At 43.1% G+C, this 17,233-nt stretch overlaps 1 protein-coding gene across 1 annotated transcript in view; it reads left to right on the forward strand.

The window, feature by feature from the left end:
• Positions 1 to 17,233, forward strand: part of CPVL (carboxypeptidase vitellogenic like) — a gene marked incomplete at both ends in the record, with an annotated part of 126,950 nt that overhangs the window by 24,788 nt on the left and 84,929 nt on the right. Inside the window, 2 exons of the mRNA XM_081288182.1 lie at positions 14,888 to 15,002; positions 15,932 to 15,990. Of these exons, the coding sequence (XP_081144308.1) occupies positions 14,888 to 15,002; positions 15,932 to 15,990 (174 nt within the window). The remainder of the gene's footprint in view (positions 1 to 14,887; positions 15,003 to 15,931; positions 15,991 to 17,233) is intronic.

A 17,233-nucleotide genomic window follows, 5' to 3' on the forward strand; every position in this document is an offset into this window, starting at 1 on the left:
CTCTGCTGCCTCCATGAAAGTAGGGGAGTTGGTGGTGCCATCTACAAACCTATACCAGGCACAGAGCCTCAGGGAGATGGGTGGGAAGTGGACCTTCAGAAGCTAACATGGAAGTAACCAGTGCAGCTGTCATAAGGAGGCTAGAAATCAGGACCTAGAAATATGATCTCATTCTAACAGGTGGGAATTTTTTTTTGTTGTATTTTTTCAATTTTGATTTTATTTCAGACCTCAGATTTATACTCAGATCCAATTTCTAGCAAATTTTTATTCTCATAATCACCTTTTTTTCTGCTTTCAGCATTTATAAGTATCTCTTCTTTTTACACATTGTTAATTCATCTCCTTATTTATATAACAAATCCCCAAGTCACACTTATCTGGGGAAATAAAAAGATATATTTACTCTTTTCTTTTATTTAAAATTACTTTAATTGACACATAAATAATGGACATACTTATGGGTACCATGTGACATTCCAATATGTGCATACATTGTATAACGTAAGTGATGTGCATACATTGTACAACGTAAGTGTATTTTATCTCCTCAAACATTTATCATTTCTTTGTGGTTAAAAACATTCAAAATCGTTTTTCTTGCTTTTTTGACATATACAGTACATTATTGCTTTGTATAGGCACACTAGTGTGCAATAACTGATCAGAACTTACTTCTCCTAAATGTGACTTAGAACCATTGATGAATATTTTCCCAAATCTGCCTACTCACCCTTTACTCTTCTCATCTTCTGGCAACTGTTCTGCTATCAACTTCTATAAGTTAATTTTTTTTATATTTCACAAATAAGTAGGATCATACAGTATTTGTCTTTCTGTGCCTGGTTTATTTATATGTCACTAGTACTATCTAACTCAATTCAAGTTCACAATATTCTTCTGCATGAACAAGGCACTTTAAGCTTAGGGGTGGCATTGGGAGCATTGTTACAGGTACTGAAATGTATGAACAAAATTTAACCCAACACAGAGTAATTTTCTATTTTTATTTTCCAAATGGGATTTGCTTTAGAAGCCAGAGAAATCAAAGAAAAATTTATCCTCATAAAGGGTGGTGTTCATATTTGCATATTATTTGCATATAGCAATGCTACAAAAATATAACAATGTAATTATATAATGTCCTCCAGTTCCACCCATGTTGTCATAGATAATAGGATTTCATCCCTTTTTATGGCAAAATAATATTCATATATGTATTTAATATATACATTTTCTTTATTCATTCATCAGTTGATATTCACTTAGGTTGATTCCACTTCTGTTTGTGGGAATGTAAATTAGTATAGCCATTGTGGAAACAGTGTGGAGGTTTCTCAAAAAGTTAAAAATAGAACTATAACAATCTAGCAATTCCACTAATGGGTATTTATGTATCCAAAGGAAAGGAAATCAGTATATTGAAGAATAACTGCATTTACATATTTATTGCAGCACTATCGGTTAGCTTTATGTCATCATAACAAAATACCTGGGATTATGAACTTATTAGAAAGAAAGGTCTATTTTGGCTCACAGTTTCAAAGGTTTTAGTCCATAGTTGCTTGGCCCTGTTGTCTTGGGCCTGTGGCAGCACAGGATATCATGGAGAGAGTGATTGTGGAGGTGGAGGAAGTTACAGGTACTGAAATGTATGAACTTACTTCTCCTAACTGTGACTTAGAACCATTGATGAATATTTTCCCAAATCTGCCAAGAAGTGAAAAGAGAGGGCAGGAGAGAAGGGAGAATAGACTGACGTCCCAATATTCCCTTCAAGATCATGTACCCAATGCTCTGACTTCCTTCTGCTAGGCCCCACCTCCTAATGGTTCCACTACCTCCCAATAGTGCCATGGGCTGGAGAACAAGCCTTCAACACAGTGGGCCTCGGGGGACGGTCAAGATCCAAACTATAACAACTTCTCACACTAGCCAAGATTTGGAATCAGCCTGGACCTGTGCTCTTTAAAGTCTCTTAAACCTCATGCATTTCAGAAATAATTCTGTACATGCTCATTTTTTATATCACATCTATCAATGTATTTGAATGTAATTGTTTACTATTAACTTCTTTGTACTGGTTTTATACTGCAGCTATAAAACATTGCCACAAACTTAGTCTTAAAACAACTCGGACTTTATGATCTCAGTTTGGTAGGACATGGGTCTGGTGCAGGTCTCAGTGAAATAAGATCAAGATATTGACAGGGGTATGGGCCTTGCTTCTGGCAATTTCTAAAGGCTATTCACATTCCTTGGCTGGCAGCCTTTCCTCCATCCTCTAAGCTTGTAATGGCAGGTTGAATCCCTCTCCCATTGCATCACTGTGGTGTTTTCTCTCGTCATTTGAACTTCTCTGATTTGTCTTCTGCCTCTTGCTACTTTTAAAGAGTCCTGTGTTTACACCTAAATGATCCAGTCTAATCTCATTTTAAGTCCAGTTGATTGGCAACCTTTATTCCCTTTTCTTCTGTATAGTCACAGGTTCGGGTGATCAGGACATGGACATCTTCAGGGAGCCATTATTTTGTGCATAATGAATACTTGACACATTTGTTAGATTGGTGCTTCTTATGTTCATTCTTGGTGATTCTTACATTTTATTTTATATAAGAATTACTTTGGGGCTGGGATTGTGGCTCAGTGGTAGAGTGCTTGCCTAGCACATGTGAGACACTGTGTTTGATCCTCAGCACCACGTAAAAATAAATAAATAAAATAAAGGTATCATGTCTATCTACAACTAAAAAAAAAAAAAAGAGTTATTTCTAACTACTCCCAGAAATTCTGTCTTGTAAATTGAGAGAGACCTGCAAGTTTCAGAGTTACTAGGTGGACCATGCTTTGTGAAACCAGTGCTCCAGCCTTCTGGCCACTGCCCTGTGCCCATAGCTCCTGGCCCCAAAGTGGCCCACATTCCACCAGAAGGAAATGTCTAGAGCAGATGGAGGAGTGTGCTGGCCCTTGCCTCCTCAGGTGGAGTGCAGGTTAGATGGGGGATCTGGAGAGTCAAGTGCAACCTTTAGGGGTCAGCTTTCCTAATCCTGCTTGGTATTTCACCCAGAGTGGCTGGGTCTCAGCCTCCCCTCTGCCCCCAGCTGAAGAAACCTGATTCCTTCCTTTCTTTTTTGCTTTGCTACCTGTTTTTATACCAGTAAGTTCCTTATTGATTTGTGAAGTCTTCTTTGGTAATAATTCAGATTTGTAAAAACAGCAATTTGTGGTGAAGGAATAGATCAGACAGAAACAAAACAAACTCCCCCCCCACCTCTTTCTTTCTTCTATTGCCTCTGATCAGGCTTTGTCTAGCATGGCTTTGTCTAGAATATGGGGAAAGAACTGGGAACATGAAGCTGCTCAGGTTCTGCATACTTTGCCAATTGCAAGACTGAGGTTGGAAAGTCCTTGTATTAAACAATGGTGGAGCAGTTGGTTATAAGTCCCCCTGCCCTTAACTAAATGAAAACCTTACTGTGCATCCTCTAACCCAATTATGTTCTTTTGGGTCCAGTTCTCTATCCAGAAAGATGTTTCTGGAAGACATGACTTCTTTTCTATTTAGGAAAGTTAGGAAAGAGGACTTTAAGCACAGTTTTCTATTAGAAATGATAGACATGGCTTCAGGGACAGGGTACAGAGATGAAAGGACAGTACACAGACAGGTGTCACCGCCTGGCACTGCGTTAGATTGTTCCAAGATCTCCCTGCCAGGAAGCCTACATGTGGAGTCAGATACCTGAGACTTACAGCTGGAAGTATGGAACAGGACCAGTTTGGGTGAAACAGATAGAGCATAAGAGGAGAAGGAGAAGCACTGGTCACCGAGACAGGGGAGACTACCTTTCATTTGGCAGAAATATGAGTTCTTGCCTGTCGCAGGGGAAGCAGCTGACATTTTCATCAGGAAAGAAATGACCCCTTTAAAAAAAAAAAAAAATCCGAAGGTAGAGAAAATAGAGATCCAGGAAGGATGCCACACTTGTCATGTCCTCTGAGTCATTTTCTCCGATGCTTTTTCTCAAATTAGGTTTGCTTTCCTGTTATTTTGCTGAGATTCTCCTGTTATTGTATACAAATCGGGGCCTAATGAATCCCAGGACTCGAAATTGGCGTGCAGAGGGAATACTGCAGGAGAGATGAGTTGGGCCTTGTGCACGGGCTAAAAGTACAATAAAGCCAATGAAAAGGCCTCAGCTAGAATGGCTGTTGTGAACACCAGCGATGCGCTAAGCACCCTGCTGTTCCTTATTCTCACAAGAACCCCAAGAGAAAGGAATTGTCTTCCTCATTTTATAAATGAAGAGTATGACAAAGAGCAAATAATTTGCCCCAAGTTACTCAACCAGAAACTGGCAGAACTGGAATTTGAAGCATTGGTCTCTGACCTAGAAATCTTTGCTCTGGCCCATCATGTATCATAGATCCTGTAAAAGTAGTCATGGGAGGCTCCAGAGTACAGTGGTCAGAAGCTGCTTGAGTTAGTCGGGCTTGGGTAGAAATTGCGGTCCACCACTTATGCCACCTGGGACCTTGGATACATTTCCTAATGCTGCTCAGCATTGGTTTCCTTCATTTAAAATGGAGGATCGAGGACGGGGCTGTACCTCAGCTGGTAGAGCACTTGTCTAGCCTGCCTGAGGTGCTGGGTTCAGGACCTAACACACACACACACACACACACCACACAAACACACACACAAATGGTGATTAAAATAGCTACTTGGCAGTGGTTTTCAGACCAGAAGACTCAATGTAGCAAAGTCATTGGACTAGTGCCTGATACACGGGTAGGTGGAGTGGCTATAGTTATTTCAACATGATTATGATTAATTTGGATGTTATTAACACAAATACTGTGTAGAACTAAACCCAGTAACAATTTCGGAGGTTAAAGAAGACAGGAATGGAGGGAAGTTCTGAATCAGAGGGACTTGATCACCAGCCAAAAATGTAGATTAATTGCTACTGGATGAGGAAATTACTAAGTGAAATCAGGACTAAGAAGATAGGAAACATATAGATTGGTATTGAAATGATCATCCTTCTCCTTAGAAAGAGATATCCTGAGAGCATTTGACTTTGTCTCATAGGAACAGATAATCTGGACTCATTTGAGCAAGATATGCAAAGTAGTTGCCTCAGGTGCTACAGAGCCCAAACTCAAGACATTCCGAGTTAGGCCTAGGCCCCTTTACTGAAAGCTCCATCTTGCTCCTCTGGCCCAGGAATGGCCAGGGTTCCTGCAGTCCTGGTATGCTTGGTGCCTGCAAAGGGCTGTGACTGGTGAGGCTGCTAGCCACCTGGGGCCACTGATCAGGAGGTCAGCCCTGCTTCATCAGACCCCAGGAAGATCAAGGTGGCCCAGGATAAAGTCAACACAGCACCTTGAATCAAGAATTCAGTGAAGGGCTGGGGTGTGGCTCAGTGGTAGAATGCTCACCTAGTGCATGCGAGGCCCTGGGTTCGATCCTCAGCACCACATAAAAATAAATAAATAAAGGTATTGTGTCCAACTAAAAAATAAATATTAAAAAAAAAGAATTCAGTGAAGAGAATATGATGCTCCTAGTGATAGAAGAGTACATTCCAAACCATCACCAGGAGCCAGCAGGACACCCTGTCCCAGAAGTATAGGTGTGGATTCAGGACCTGCTAGGCCTCCACGTGGTGTCATGTGGTCTCTGCTCTGAAGTCTGAACTTCTTCAGTCAACGCAGTGGAGGACAGGGATTCCCAATTTAATGCTTCTCATCCACACTACCTTGAGAGCTTGAAAAATACAATAGGGAGCTTGGAAAACATGATAGGTCCCTGCTCAGTGGCCAGCACTCCCTCACTTCGCTGCTTGTCATCAGGGATTCTGGTGCTGCCGATCAGAGAAGGCCCAGGGATCAGTGTACCCAACACACTCCACAGTGAGTCCAGTGTACCTAGTCAGTGGGCTTGAATCTGAGAAAAGAGAATGGGATGTTAGGGTACGGAGATCTAATTCCAGGTCAGCAATTCCTGGCTGTATAACTTGGGATGGGCATTTAAGATGTTTCACCTAGTTGAGGTTTAAGGTCCTATCCCACTCTTACATTCTATGACTCTGTAGTTCAAATGAGCTTGCCTATGAGACATACTTAAATGTGCTACCTAAGGCATAAAGACATCCGAAAACTCCAAACCAGAGTGTGGCTTCAGGGAATGAGCCTCAGATTTGTGGCCTCTGTGGTTGCCAGCCTCTAAGATCATCCCCAATGATACTTTGTACATGTGCCTTTGTGTGGTCTCCTCCCACATTGAACCAAGGCTAGACTTTGTGACTACTGTAGCACAGCAAAAATGGTGGTGTGTGACTTCCAGGCTATATTATAAAGGGTGGTGTTGTTTGTACCTTGGTCTCTTACATCCCATTCTATGGGAAGCCAAGCACCACAATGGGAGGGCACTAAAGAAGCCACCTGGAAGAGTCTACATGGAGGAGAAATGAGACCAGTGATACTCAACACTGGAAAAGGTACACCCAGTCCCAGTCAAGCTTTCAGATGACCGGCCCAAGCTGATATATTGATTGCACCCACATGAGAGACCCTGAATCAGAAGAACCATACAGCTAGGCATCCCTAAGTTCCTGACCCCAGAAAGCATAAGGGATAATACATCATCATTTTTGTCTTAAGACATTGAGGTTTAGAGAGACGTTATGCAGCATTGGATAACTAATAGAGGCCCTTGTCTGGAACTTTGGGGCTGTGGGTGTATCTTGTGGCAGCCAGCCTATACTTCCTACCCCTATGGGATGGGAACCTTGGGAATTCTTGTTTGTGTTGTTGTTGTTTTGCCTCTTGCCTCCAAATCTCCCTCTTACCTGCTCCAGGAGATCAGAGCTGTAAGCATTTTCCCTATACACTGAATATAATATTAAGCTTTGTCAGTAGAGGGCGCTGGAGGGACACTGCAGGAAGAAGTTGGCTTCCCTTCCTCCTCCCAGTCCTGTGTTTTGGTTTTTCTTGGCCCGGCTGCCCAGTCTGCAGCAGTATGTGTGTGGGAACATCCAGCAGCACTCTGCTATATCTGTGCTCCCAAACCACGGAGATCCTCAGCAAGGACATAGCCCTAGTTCTGGTTAGGTGATTGACCAGCTGTAGCCCTTCCAAGATGGACACATGTACCCCAGGCCCTGCCTGCCAGCAGGCTCCTGACAGCCCTGCTCTCTCTGCAGCCCCCTCACCAGGCCTGAACAACCCTGGGCCAGATGACCTGTGAACTGAGCTACTCAGTAGGCTGCAATCATGCCTCCTCCAATGAGGTCTGGACCTCAGCCTTGGGAAGAACCTGGTCCCCTCCTTATGGGCATGGCCATCCATGAGCACTCTCCCCTTAGCCCAGGGTATTCTTTAGAGGTCTCTACATTCCCATGGTTAATCTCCTATTGTAGTTATATTTCTTTAGAGTCAAATTCCTCTGTTCCATGGTGAACTGTTCCATTCTGGTCTTCTGCTGTCACTGAGATGTGGCTCACGGAGGAGCAAGACTGCTGGTGGATCCTCCTCCTCTTGCCCCAGGGTATCTGACACTCCTGCTGACCGAGTCAAGAGCAAACACTGGAACTCTTAGCAGAATTAAAGGCTGATGTTTCCAGCTGAAAAAAATGATTGCTTAATTATAAAGTGAAAATTACATGTGGTTTCCATTTCTGATTGGACCCTAAGTGAGTTAGCCACTCATTCTTTCTCTTCTGCTCAGCGGCACCCAGGGCAGAGTGGGCTGGCCCAAGGAGCCAAGAAATAGAAAGGCCTCAAGAACCAGAGCAGCCAGTACTTCTGGCTCTGCCCTGTTTATCCACAGCCACAGGATCACCCATCTGAGCTCCAGGCTTCTCTTGGCTGGTCAACTTCTCTGCTTCTCCAGGCATTTGGCTGAATGGGCCAAACTACAGTTTCCAGTTTACCTTTTCTTGGATCAACCCACAGGGATTCACTAGCCCTTCTCCTAGAGGCACAGTGTTATGGGCCCAGTTTGAACTTATCAGCTAAGGTGCCATGTCATGTGATATAAACATGGCTAATGGACCCTCTCCCTGATGGAGAGAGTCAGTTCTTAGAAGATGGAATGTGGCTCGGACAGATTTCTTAAAATTTGTCTATCTCAGGGGGCTGCAAATCCTTTGGCAATGAAACAAACCATTAGAGAGCTTTCCCTATTTATCTTCTCTTTGCTGTATTCTTATAGCATCAGGGATCTGGAAGAACAGAGTATATATGAAACAAAACACAATAACTACAAATGGTGTTATAGGTCACTCCATTCATAGGTACATTTGAACTCTGCAAAAACCATTGTGTGTCAGATTCCTTTTGGGGAATGAAAATTAAACACAAGAAAGAAAGTAACTAACTTCTTTAGCAGTTTTCTTCTTGTGCATCAGAAAGCAAAGATAAAACCTCTTCTCCACCTACCCCATCCCATTCCCTCTAAGGCACATCTTTCTGGTGAGAGGCACAGAGAACCTGTAACTGCCCCATGAAGGACTGATTCAGGTAGGAGAACCAGGAGGAGGATGGAAGGGAGGATTCCAGCAGGCTGGAATCTGGTTCAAATTGAAGGGACGGGTTAAAGCTTGATAAGAATCCGGGAGTTTGGGAATAACATAAGGAGCCTTCCAGCTTGAAAAAAAAAAATGAGAAAGTTAATTTTTCATATGATAAGACAGTGGCAATGATCACAGAGAAGGAAGACTTATTGTCAACACCAAACACTACGAGTAAGTTTCCTTTGAAAAACATAGATGTCGTAAGCAAGCAGGTTGTTCGTATACGTTGGGAGTATGTGTGTAGAATCAAAATGGCATTACATACCTATTTAACAATTCTAGTCACAAAACTAATTGCTTTAAATAAATGCTCTGCCTTGATTAACACCATCAGTGTGGCAGCCGTAGTATCAGCAGAACTGGGATCTGAATGGCAAAGTGGGAGTCCATTTCAACATACTTGGGGGAATTTAAAGACATTTACTTAAGGTACTAATGACTTCAATTAAGACAGAACACGTTACTTAAACCAAGCAAACGTTCAGCCTCTGCATATAGAAGTGTGAAGAAGGCCCTCATTAATTTACTAATTGCCCTTGTGCATCTTAAGCGGCAACTTCAACTTGGGTCTCTCAGTGGTTTCTGAATTTGTATCACTGTTGCTGTTGTTTCTCACCAGGTGTCGGGCCTTACAGGCACATCCAGTCCTGGGAACTGACAGAGGCCCATCTGCTTGAGTGACTTCCTGGTCCAAATCATGGCCCTAGCATGTGGCGAGGCATCTACAATTCCCTAAAGTCACCCCATCATGTCCTCTGTGTGACATATTATTGTGTAAACTGTTTTACTTCAAAATACTGAAGTTGTCAAGTGCTTAGCCCCCACCACAATACCTTAACTCACTGTTTCAGTGACAGTGTGCACTTTGGGTAGAAGGTTTTTTCTACTCTTTGTCTCTGTCTTTGCCTCCCCATTTCTCTCTCAGAAAAGGGGGACCTGGGGTCTGTCTGATATTGGATAAGATGAGGCCTCCTAGCCAAGGAGGACATATCCACCCAGAGAGGCAAGGGATAGACAGGTGCTACTTCAGTTGCATTGAATGTTGCTTCCTTGGAATGACAGTTCATGAAGACAGAGGGTGGATTTTCTTATCGTCCTTTGGAACTTGCTAACGTTGAGGCAGGGAAACTCTCTTCTGCAGGAAGTTCTAATAGACCCAGTCATTTGCCTCCTTCAGGGCTGTTCATTCTGGAACAAACCCTGAGGCAGGTGTGGCCAGGTTCATGAATTGACCACCAGGGGTCGCCAGGAGAATTAAAAGGGCTTTGGAGGCAAAACCAGTGCTGTTTCTTGTTTCCTTAGGAAGGGTTCAGTTTTGCCCTGCAGGCTGGCCCACCCTCTTAGGTTGCTAGAGAGTCGTTCCACCTAAAGACCTAGGATCCCTTTGTCCCTTCTTTAAGACTCAGAATTTATTTGTTTCTTCTTTTTGATCATAAGTTCTTGCCACAGTACTCTGACCTATAGTCATTAATAGAGAGATGATTTTCTTCTTAAGTGATATATAACTGTTCACTGTTGGGGGTTCACGCATCCTTCAAGTCTTAGCTCAAATGTAACCTCATCCTCAGAGACCCTCTTTGAGTACTCATTTACTCTTTCATATCACCTATCCATCTAGTTAGTTACTGCCACCCCACCAGAAAAAATAATCAGAAATAACACATAAAAGATGTGCTCAGTATTGTTCTCAGTGCTATGCATACATCTACTGTTTAAATATACATGGTCATCCTATGAGAGAGACATTATTATTATCCATATTTGCAAGCAGAGGACACTGAGACACAGAGAAGCTAAGTAACTTGCCCAAGGACACACACAGCTGTGAAATAATTTAATTGGAATTTCAACCCTGGAAGTCTGGCTCCAGAATCTATATTCTTAATCATGAAGTATTCTAACTAACTGTGAGTAGGAATTGGTCTGCACTCACAGCCCTAGACCATGTCCTATGAGTTGTTGGTGTTACATGTTAAATGAATTAGTACACTGTGGTAAATTGATCAAGTGTGATGCTGGTCAGCCAACTGATAATATGTGTGCTTCTGTGAAGAGATGTCCATAGCATGTTGTTAAGTGAACACAGCAAATATACCAGTTTAGGTAGAGCCTGATCCTTTTTTTGAAAGAGGATCTGATGTTGGATAAGACGAGGCCTCCTAACCAAGGGAGACATATCCACCCCGAGAGGCAAGGGACAGATTTTAAGGAAAACTTTTAAAGCTTTTGAAAACAATAAGAAATTATGTATGTTGCATATATAAGAGCTACAAGATACATATACAATGGCATGGGGAGCACAGGGAAATACCCAGGAGAGTATGAGGATCATCCTTAGTGGGTAAGATTGGTGGGGGAGGGGGATTAAATACCCCTAATTGAAAAAAAAAAAAAAAGCTTTAGTTAAGAATAAGTACTCTTTCCAGGCACGGTGGCATCTGCTTGTAATCCCAGCCACTTGGGAGGCCGAGGCAGGAAGATTGCAAGTTCAAAGCCAGCCTCAGCAACTTAGCAAGACCCTGTTCAAAAAACCTGAAAAATAATTTAAATAGGACTGGGGATGTGGCTCAGTGGTAAAGCACCCCTTGGTTCAATCCCTGGTACCAAAAGAAAAAAATAAGTAGTCTCTTTTTGCAAGATGGAAATTTTTAAGGAAAACTTTTAAAGCTTTTGAAAACAATAAATGCACCCATTCTCTTATCTCATGGACCCTGAATCATAGCTTCAGTGTAATGAATATTTTTGAAGTTCTGAATTTGTATCACTGTAAGTGATACAAATTAAAGTAGTTACTTCTTGTTTCATTTGATCCCAAACTTTTGCAATGTGGTTTTGTTCTTCATTTACTTTTATGTTTGCCTGAGTAAGGGTTAGGGCATGGGAGATGAGCTGCATTCTTACAATTGAGAGCTGGATTTATTTATTTTAAAGACTATCACATGATAATTCCATGCCATCACTATGAACATAATATTATGCATCATGGTGTTATGATGCCACATTATATTATAAAAGTCTGCATGAATCCACTCACTCTTGGGTGTTTGGCGTTAAACGTGTACACCTTTATTTTCAGGCATCTGACTTTTGCATTCTATCCCAGGTCAGGGCAATATTCATTCACAGGCTGGTTGGTTCAAAGATGTATGTGTGAGGTTTTCTTTAAAAACAATTTCTTCAAGGGTTGTTGAGCCTCAGTCACCTCCTTCAGGAAAGTACACTGAGGAGCCAGGTCAGCTGAGGTTGGAGGTGTGTGCAGATCTCTTATTATTTAAGCATTTCAAGAATGCAGTGTCCTGGGCTTCACAGTTGCATAAGAAAGTTGTTTGGCACTGAGGTGTTTGACTTGACTTTGTAGTGTGGCCTCTCAGGGTCAGGTTATTTTTTCTGAGAGTCCAGAGGTTCCTTTCATTGTACCAGGTCACAGGAAGGGTCACGGGAAGCCAGGGAAGAACAGGGTGGAGGATAGGAGAGGACCAGTAGAGACCAGAAACTTCTAGCACACATTCAGCTCACAGATGCTCAGCCCTGCCCTGAGAGCCATGCGGGGGCTTCTGAGAAAGACTGAGGGTGCCCGCCCCACTCCTGGCAAAGGGAATTGCAAACTCTGGGGTTTGAGCCTAGGCAGAAGTATTTCTTAAAAGCTCTCCCAGTTATTTTCATGTGAGGCTCAGCTTACTGGGGCCTTTGGGATTTCCCTGGGACATAAGGAAGAAAGTGGAGGCTGGACATGCCCTGGAATCAGTGGACCTGAAGCATCTGACATTGCTGGGAGGCTGGGGAAGATCAGGGACGGCTTCCTTCCAGGTCCTATGCTTTACCTAACTTTTGAAATAGATAATGTACTCCCACTGAGTGAACACAAGTAGAAGTCGGTTTCAGTGAGTGTATTGGAGGAAGAGCTGATGGGACTGAGTTTAAATATTAAATAGCTATTAAATAGGAAGACAGAGGGGGAAAAAGATATCACATGGTCAAACAAAACCCATAGCAGGTGTTCAGGTAGGTTGGGGCAGAGCTCATTCTACTTATTTACCACATTAGAGTTTATGGTATCATTGCTCGTACCTCTTCTCATCAGAGCATCCGGGCAAGCCTGTGAGGTAGGCACTATGCCCATTTGACAGATAAGGAAACTGAGGCCTGAAGAAGTGGAGGGCCAGGATATCTTAGCTTTTGTGTGGCCAAGTAGAGCCACAATCTGCCTGGCTCCAAATTCCACGGCTCACTTTGCTTCCCTGTTTAAAAAAAAAAAAAAATGAAGAGCTGTATTTCATGTTATTTTTCCTGCTGAGCAGGAAAGATGTGGACCAAGGAAAACCCACCAAACAACACACTTTCCTATTCTTCCATTTATAGATGGTTTGTGTTCAAACTGTCCATGAATCCCTAGTATTTTTCCATCACAGCAGTAGAACACATGCCTGGTGCCACTTGCAGGGCTTTATGAAAAGGAATTCATTCAATTCTCCCAATAGCCAGGCATTTGTTGTAAGTATTATGATTACTCCCCATGTTACAGGTAAGGAAACTGAGATCCAGAGAGCTTAGGCAACTCACCCCAAATCACCCAGCTTGCTGATAGTGAAGCCCAGGTTTACATCTAATCATTTTGCGGCAGGAGCGCACACATTTATCTGTTATATAGAGTTGGCTCCTGTAGTTACAGCTATGCTAGTCAGAGGTCCCAGGCTGACTCCAGCTTCTACTATGTCTGCCTGTTTCCTTAATTATAATGATCATTTTCACTTATTGTGCTTTCACTGTACATTAGGCATTGTCCAAGGGCTTTGATGATGTCACTTAATCCATCGTGCTTGGGAGTGGGCCCCAGGGGCTCTTCTCCAGCTCATAGCTGTGCCAACCAGCACTCTGTCCCAGCAAGACCCTCAGGACCCCTTTCTAGAGCGCTGCAGGAGCCTACATCACACCTTTGGTGACTGGAGAAGTGCCTGTGTGCTCTCTGTCACTGCAGTTAGAACTCAGTCCTATCAGCTCTTCCTCCGGGTTCTTGGATGGCATCCCAGTCTCCTCCTGAGTTAGTCAAGCCTCCTCACATCCTCCAGGCAGAGGGAGCTCCCTGTTCCAATTCAGTGGAGCTGGCCTTGGTTGGTTTGGTCTGGGCTACATAGGAGGATGCAGGATTTCTCTCATTCCAGTCGCGTCCTTGTTTGGCATGCCTCGTGGGCCAAACATCTAGAGAACCAGGACATCAAATAAAGACCCACTTTTGGGGCTGCTTGAGCCCTGTAGAGCCCAGGCTGTGGAGGACTCACTTTAGGGCCATGTGACCCTCTGCACCCAGTTCTTTTCCGCTGGGAGCCCCCCCCCCCCTCTTCTCTCTCCAGCTGCAGCTCTACTCCCAGCTCTGTTGTGGTTGGATCCTCCTCTGCCTCCAGGTCTCCATCCAGGACTCAGGTCCTCCCTGAGCCCAGGTCCTTCCCAGCCCTCAGGGACCCTCTTTACATCACTCTTATGTTCTTTTCACGATCCTTAATCATGGAATTTACTTATTTTTTCCTTCCTTATTTTCTGTCTGCATTCCCCACAAAATTGTAAGCTCCAAAAGAATGCTGAGTCTTCTGCTGTCACTCACTGCTTGACCAGGTACCTAGCTCCTATATCCTGTCCCATATTAGGTGCTCAGTAAATATGTGTTGAGTCAAAGAATAGAAAATCCCTCTGCCATTGAAGCTGATGGCATCGACACCACTACCAGTTCCTGATGGTCAACATCCAGGTTCTGCCCATGGCCCTTTCTAATTCATGTCTCTTATGTCCTAAATAAGCCCATTCCTTGCTTGGGGTTTGTTATTGCTCTTTCCATTGGTTGAGTGACTCCAGGCCTGTCCACAGCTCCTCAGTTTCTCCCATATTGAATGAAGTTGCTCTAATCCCTGGCAGTTTGGGCTTTCAGTTATGGGGGAGACCATCCCCAAGGATGGATTCTTTGTTGTGCCTCTGTTGGGAATATGCAGGTCCAATGGAATGCCCGCCTAGCCCCAACTCAAACAGCTGCAAAAATTAACCCAGATTCCAGGCAGAATGCTAAGTGTTTAGCAGCATACACAAGCAAGACCTCCACATTCAAGGTGGTTTCTATCTCTTTGCAAGAGAAGAGGACACCATCATGCGTGGCAAGTACTAATGCGAAACAAGAGATGACCAGTACCTTGTTCATGGCTGAAATGTGTTCATTGGGGTCTGGCAAGACTTAATGGGATGTAGTCAAGACGTGGAAGACACACAGGCTTTCTGTTGCCTTGGTGAGTGTTCTGTGTGGTCACCAGCTTCTCCGTACCTTCTAGGTACAACCAGCGACTGCTCCGGTAGTTCTGTGGCTGCAGGGCGGCCCGGGAGGCTCATCCATGTTTGGACTCTTTGTGGAACATGGACCTTATGTTATCACAAGTAATATGACTGGTAAGTGTGGCTTGAACTGTGTCTCCTATGGAGAATCCTTCATTAGGGCCTTATATCTAATCCAGAACTAACTTAAGGTAGACACTGAGTCACTGGGAATAGTTTTAACAGCTCCAGATTATAAAAACACAGCTCTCTGGCAATGCCTGTTCAAGGAGGAGCCACTGGGGTGAGTGTCCTGACTGGCCTACTTTCTCTCTTGAAATTTGGGTGAAAGGTTCTAAGCTCTTTTCTCAGAGCTCTGCTGGCTGACTCAAGCATTCTCGGCTTGCAGAAACAGTTGGTAATTATTATCGTTTGGGAGAGCTCTTTTGCATGGGCCTAATGGGGGGATTATTCAGACAAACTGAACACCTTATGGTTCCAGTCACTTAAACGACCTGTTACCTTGGAAGCAGGATGCTGTGGTGGAGGAAGGATGGAGAACAAGCAACATCTGTCACCCAGGCTCATCTCCAGGTCATTGTCTTATTTTGGAGATGGTTTACTTTCCCTGGGTCAGAATTCAGAGTATGAACCCACTTGTGACTCATAAAAAGCTTCTGTGCTTGTTGAAATTGTTGTTCTCTTCGGTCTTGGGTGGGCAGAAGAGAATTCAAGAGGATTGGACTGTTAAGGATGATTTATAGGACTGGACAGATGGGAATTATCACATGGGTGGTCCCTGGGTATTTCCTCATGGCCCAGTTGTACTGGGTTCTGTATTCAAGCTTCATCTTAGATGTAGAATCCTTCAGGTAGAAAAAGAGAAGAGAGGAGAGGAGGTCAGGGTGCTGGGGCCAGGTCCCCACTGTGAAAGTGTGATACTGTATCAGAGGCACACCCAGTGTTCCTGGGGGAGGAGGGTGCTGGACCCCTGACCGCAGCAGGGCCTTACATGGTATATTCTGTTAGCAACTCAGACTCAGACCGCTCCTCTGTTTTAACAGTCCTGCCCAGAAACTTTCCTTGGACCACCACCTTGTCCATGCTTTATATGGATAATCCGGTGAGTACAATGCCACCTGTGAATGAAATGTCTGTGTCTATGAAGTGTCTCTGTGCTGGCCTCTCTTATCTTTTTTACTTTTTATTAAATTTAGTCATGTGCATAATAGTGCTTCAGTCAACAATGGGCCACATATGTGACAGTGGTCCCCTCAGATTTTAATGGAGCTGAAAAATTTTCATCACTATAGTATTTTTACCTTTTTCATATTTAGGTATTTTTAGACACACAGATTCTTACCGTTATGTTATAATTGCCCGTCACATTCAGTACAGTAACATGCTATATAGGTTTGTAGTTTAGGAGCAAGGGCTGTGGTATAAATATATACTATATACACTTGTGTTTTTATACATACATATGTACGTGTGTATAGTGCACACACATACACACAACCCTTAGCCCATGTGTGTAGTAAGCTACAACTTCTAGATTTGTGTAAGTATACTCTGGGGTGTTCCCACAACAATGAATTCACCTAAGGATACATTATTTCTCAGGATATACCCTCATCATTAAGCAATGCATGACTGTACATTTTAAACATTAGAGATATTTTTTTCTTTTTACAGTAGAATTTAGGGCTGGGGTTGTGTGGTTCAGTGTTTGAGTGCTTGCCTTGCACGTGTGAGGCACTGGGTTTGATTCTCAGCACCAGATAAACAAATAAATAAAATAAAAGATATTGTGTCCATCTGTAACTAAGATAAATAAATGAATAAAATAGAATTTAATCTATAAAAATGAAGACTATTTTGAGATTTATAGCATGTTTTGTCATAATTAGAGTTGGGGAACTTTTCTTGCTTTCTTCTCTTTTCTAGTTTTGAATCCCAGGAAATGTCGTGTTCACTGGTTTTTACTGTTGAGGATCAGGGGTCAGTGTCTTTTTTCGGATGGCATAGGATGCTCCTGTATAGGTTATTGTTTAGTATCAGAATTCCTAATCTGTCCTATAGTGTTCTAGATAAATAAAGCCCAAACTAGTCTCCTTCCCTTATCAGGAGAAGCAGTATGCCTTATTTGGGGACAAAAACGGATATTCTCCTTTAGAAGTTTTCTGAAATTGGTTTCAATAAACTATAAAATAGGACAGTGGCTCAGGGTCTGGTTCTACAGATTCAGAGTGTCTTTACCGCCTTACTAAAATCTCAAAACTTTTCTCTCTTTTCAGAGGGTCCAAGGAGAAAACAATTAGGAAGGAAAAAAAAAAAGTCAACACACTTGTCCTTGATCCTTTGTC

This window comes from Spermophilus citellus (genome assembly GCF_964194105.1).
Source record: "Spermophilus citellus genome assembly, chromosome: 3".
NCBI lineage: Eukaryota > Metazoa > Chordata > Mammalia > Rodentia > Sciuridae > Spermophilus > Spermophilus citellus.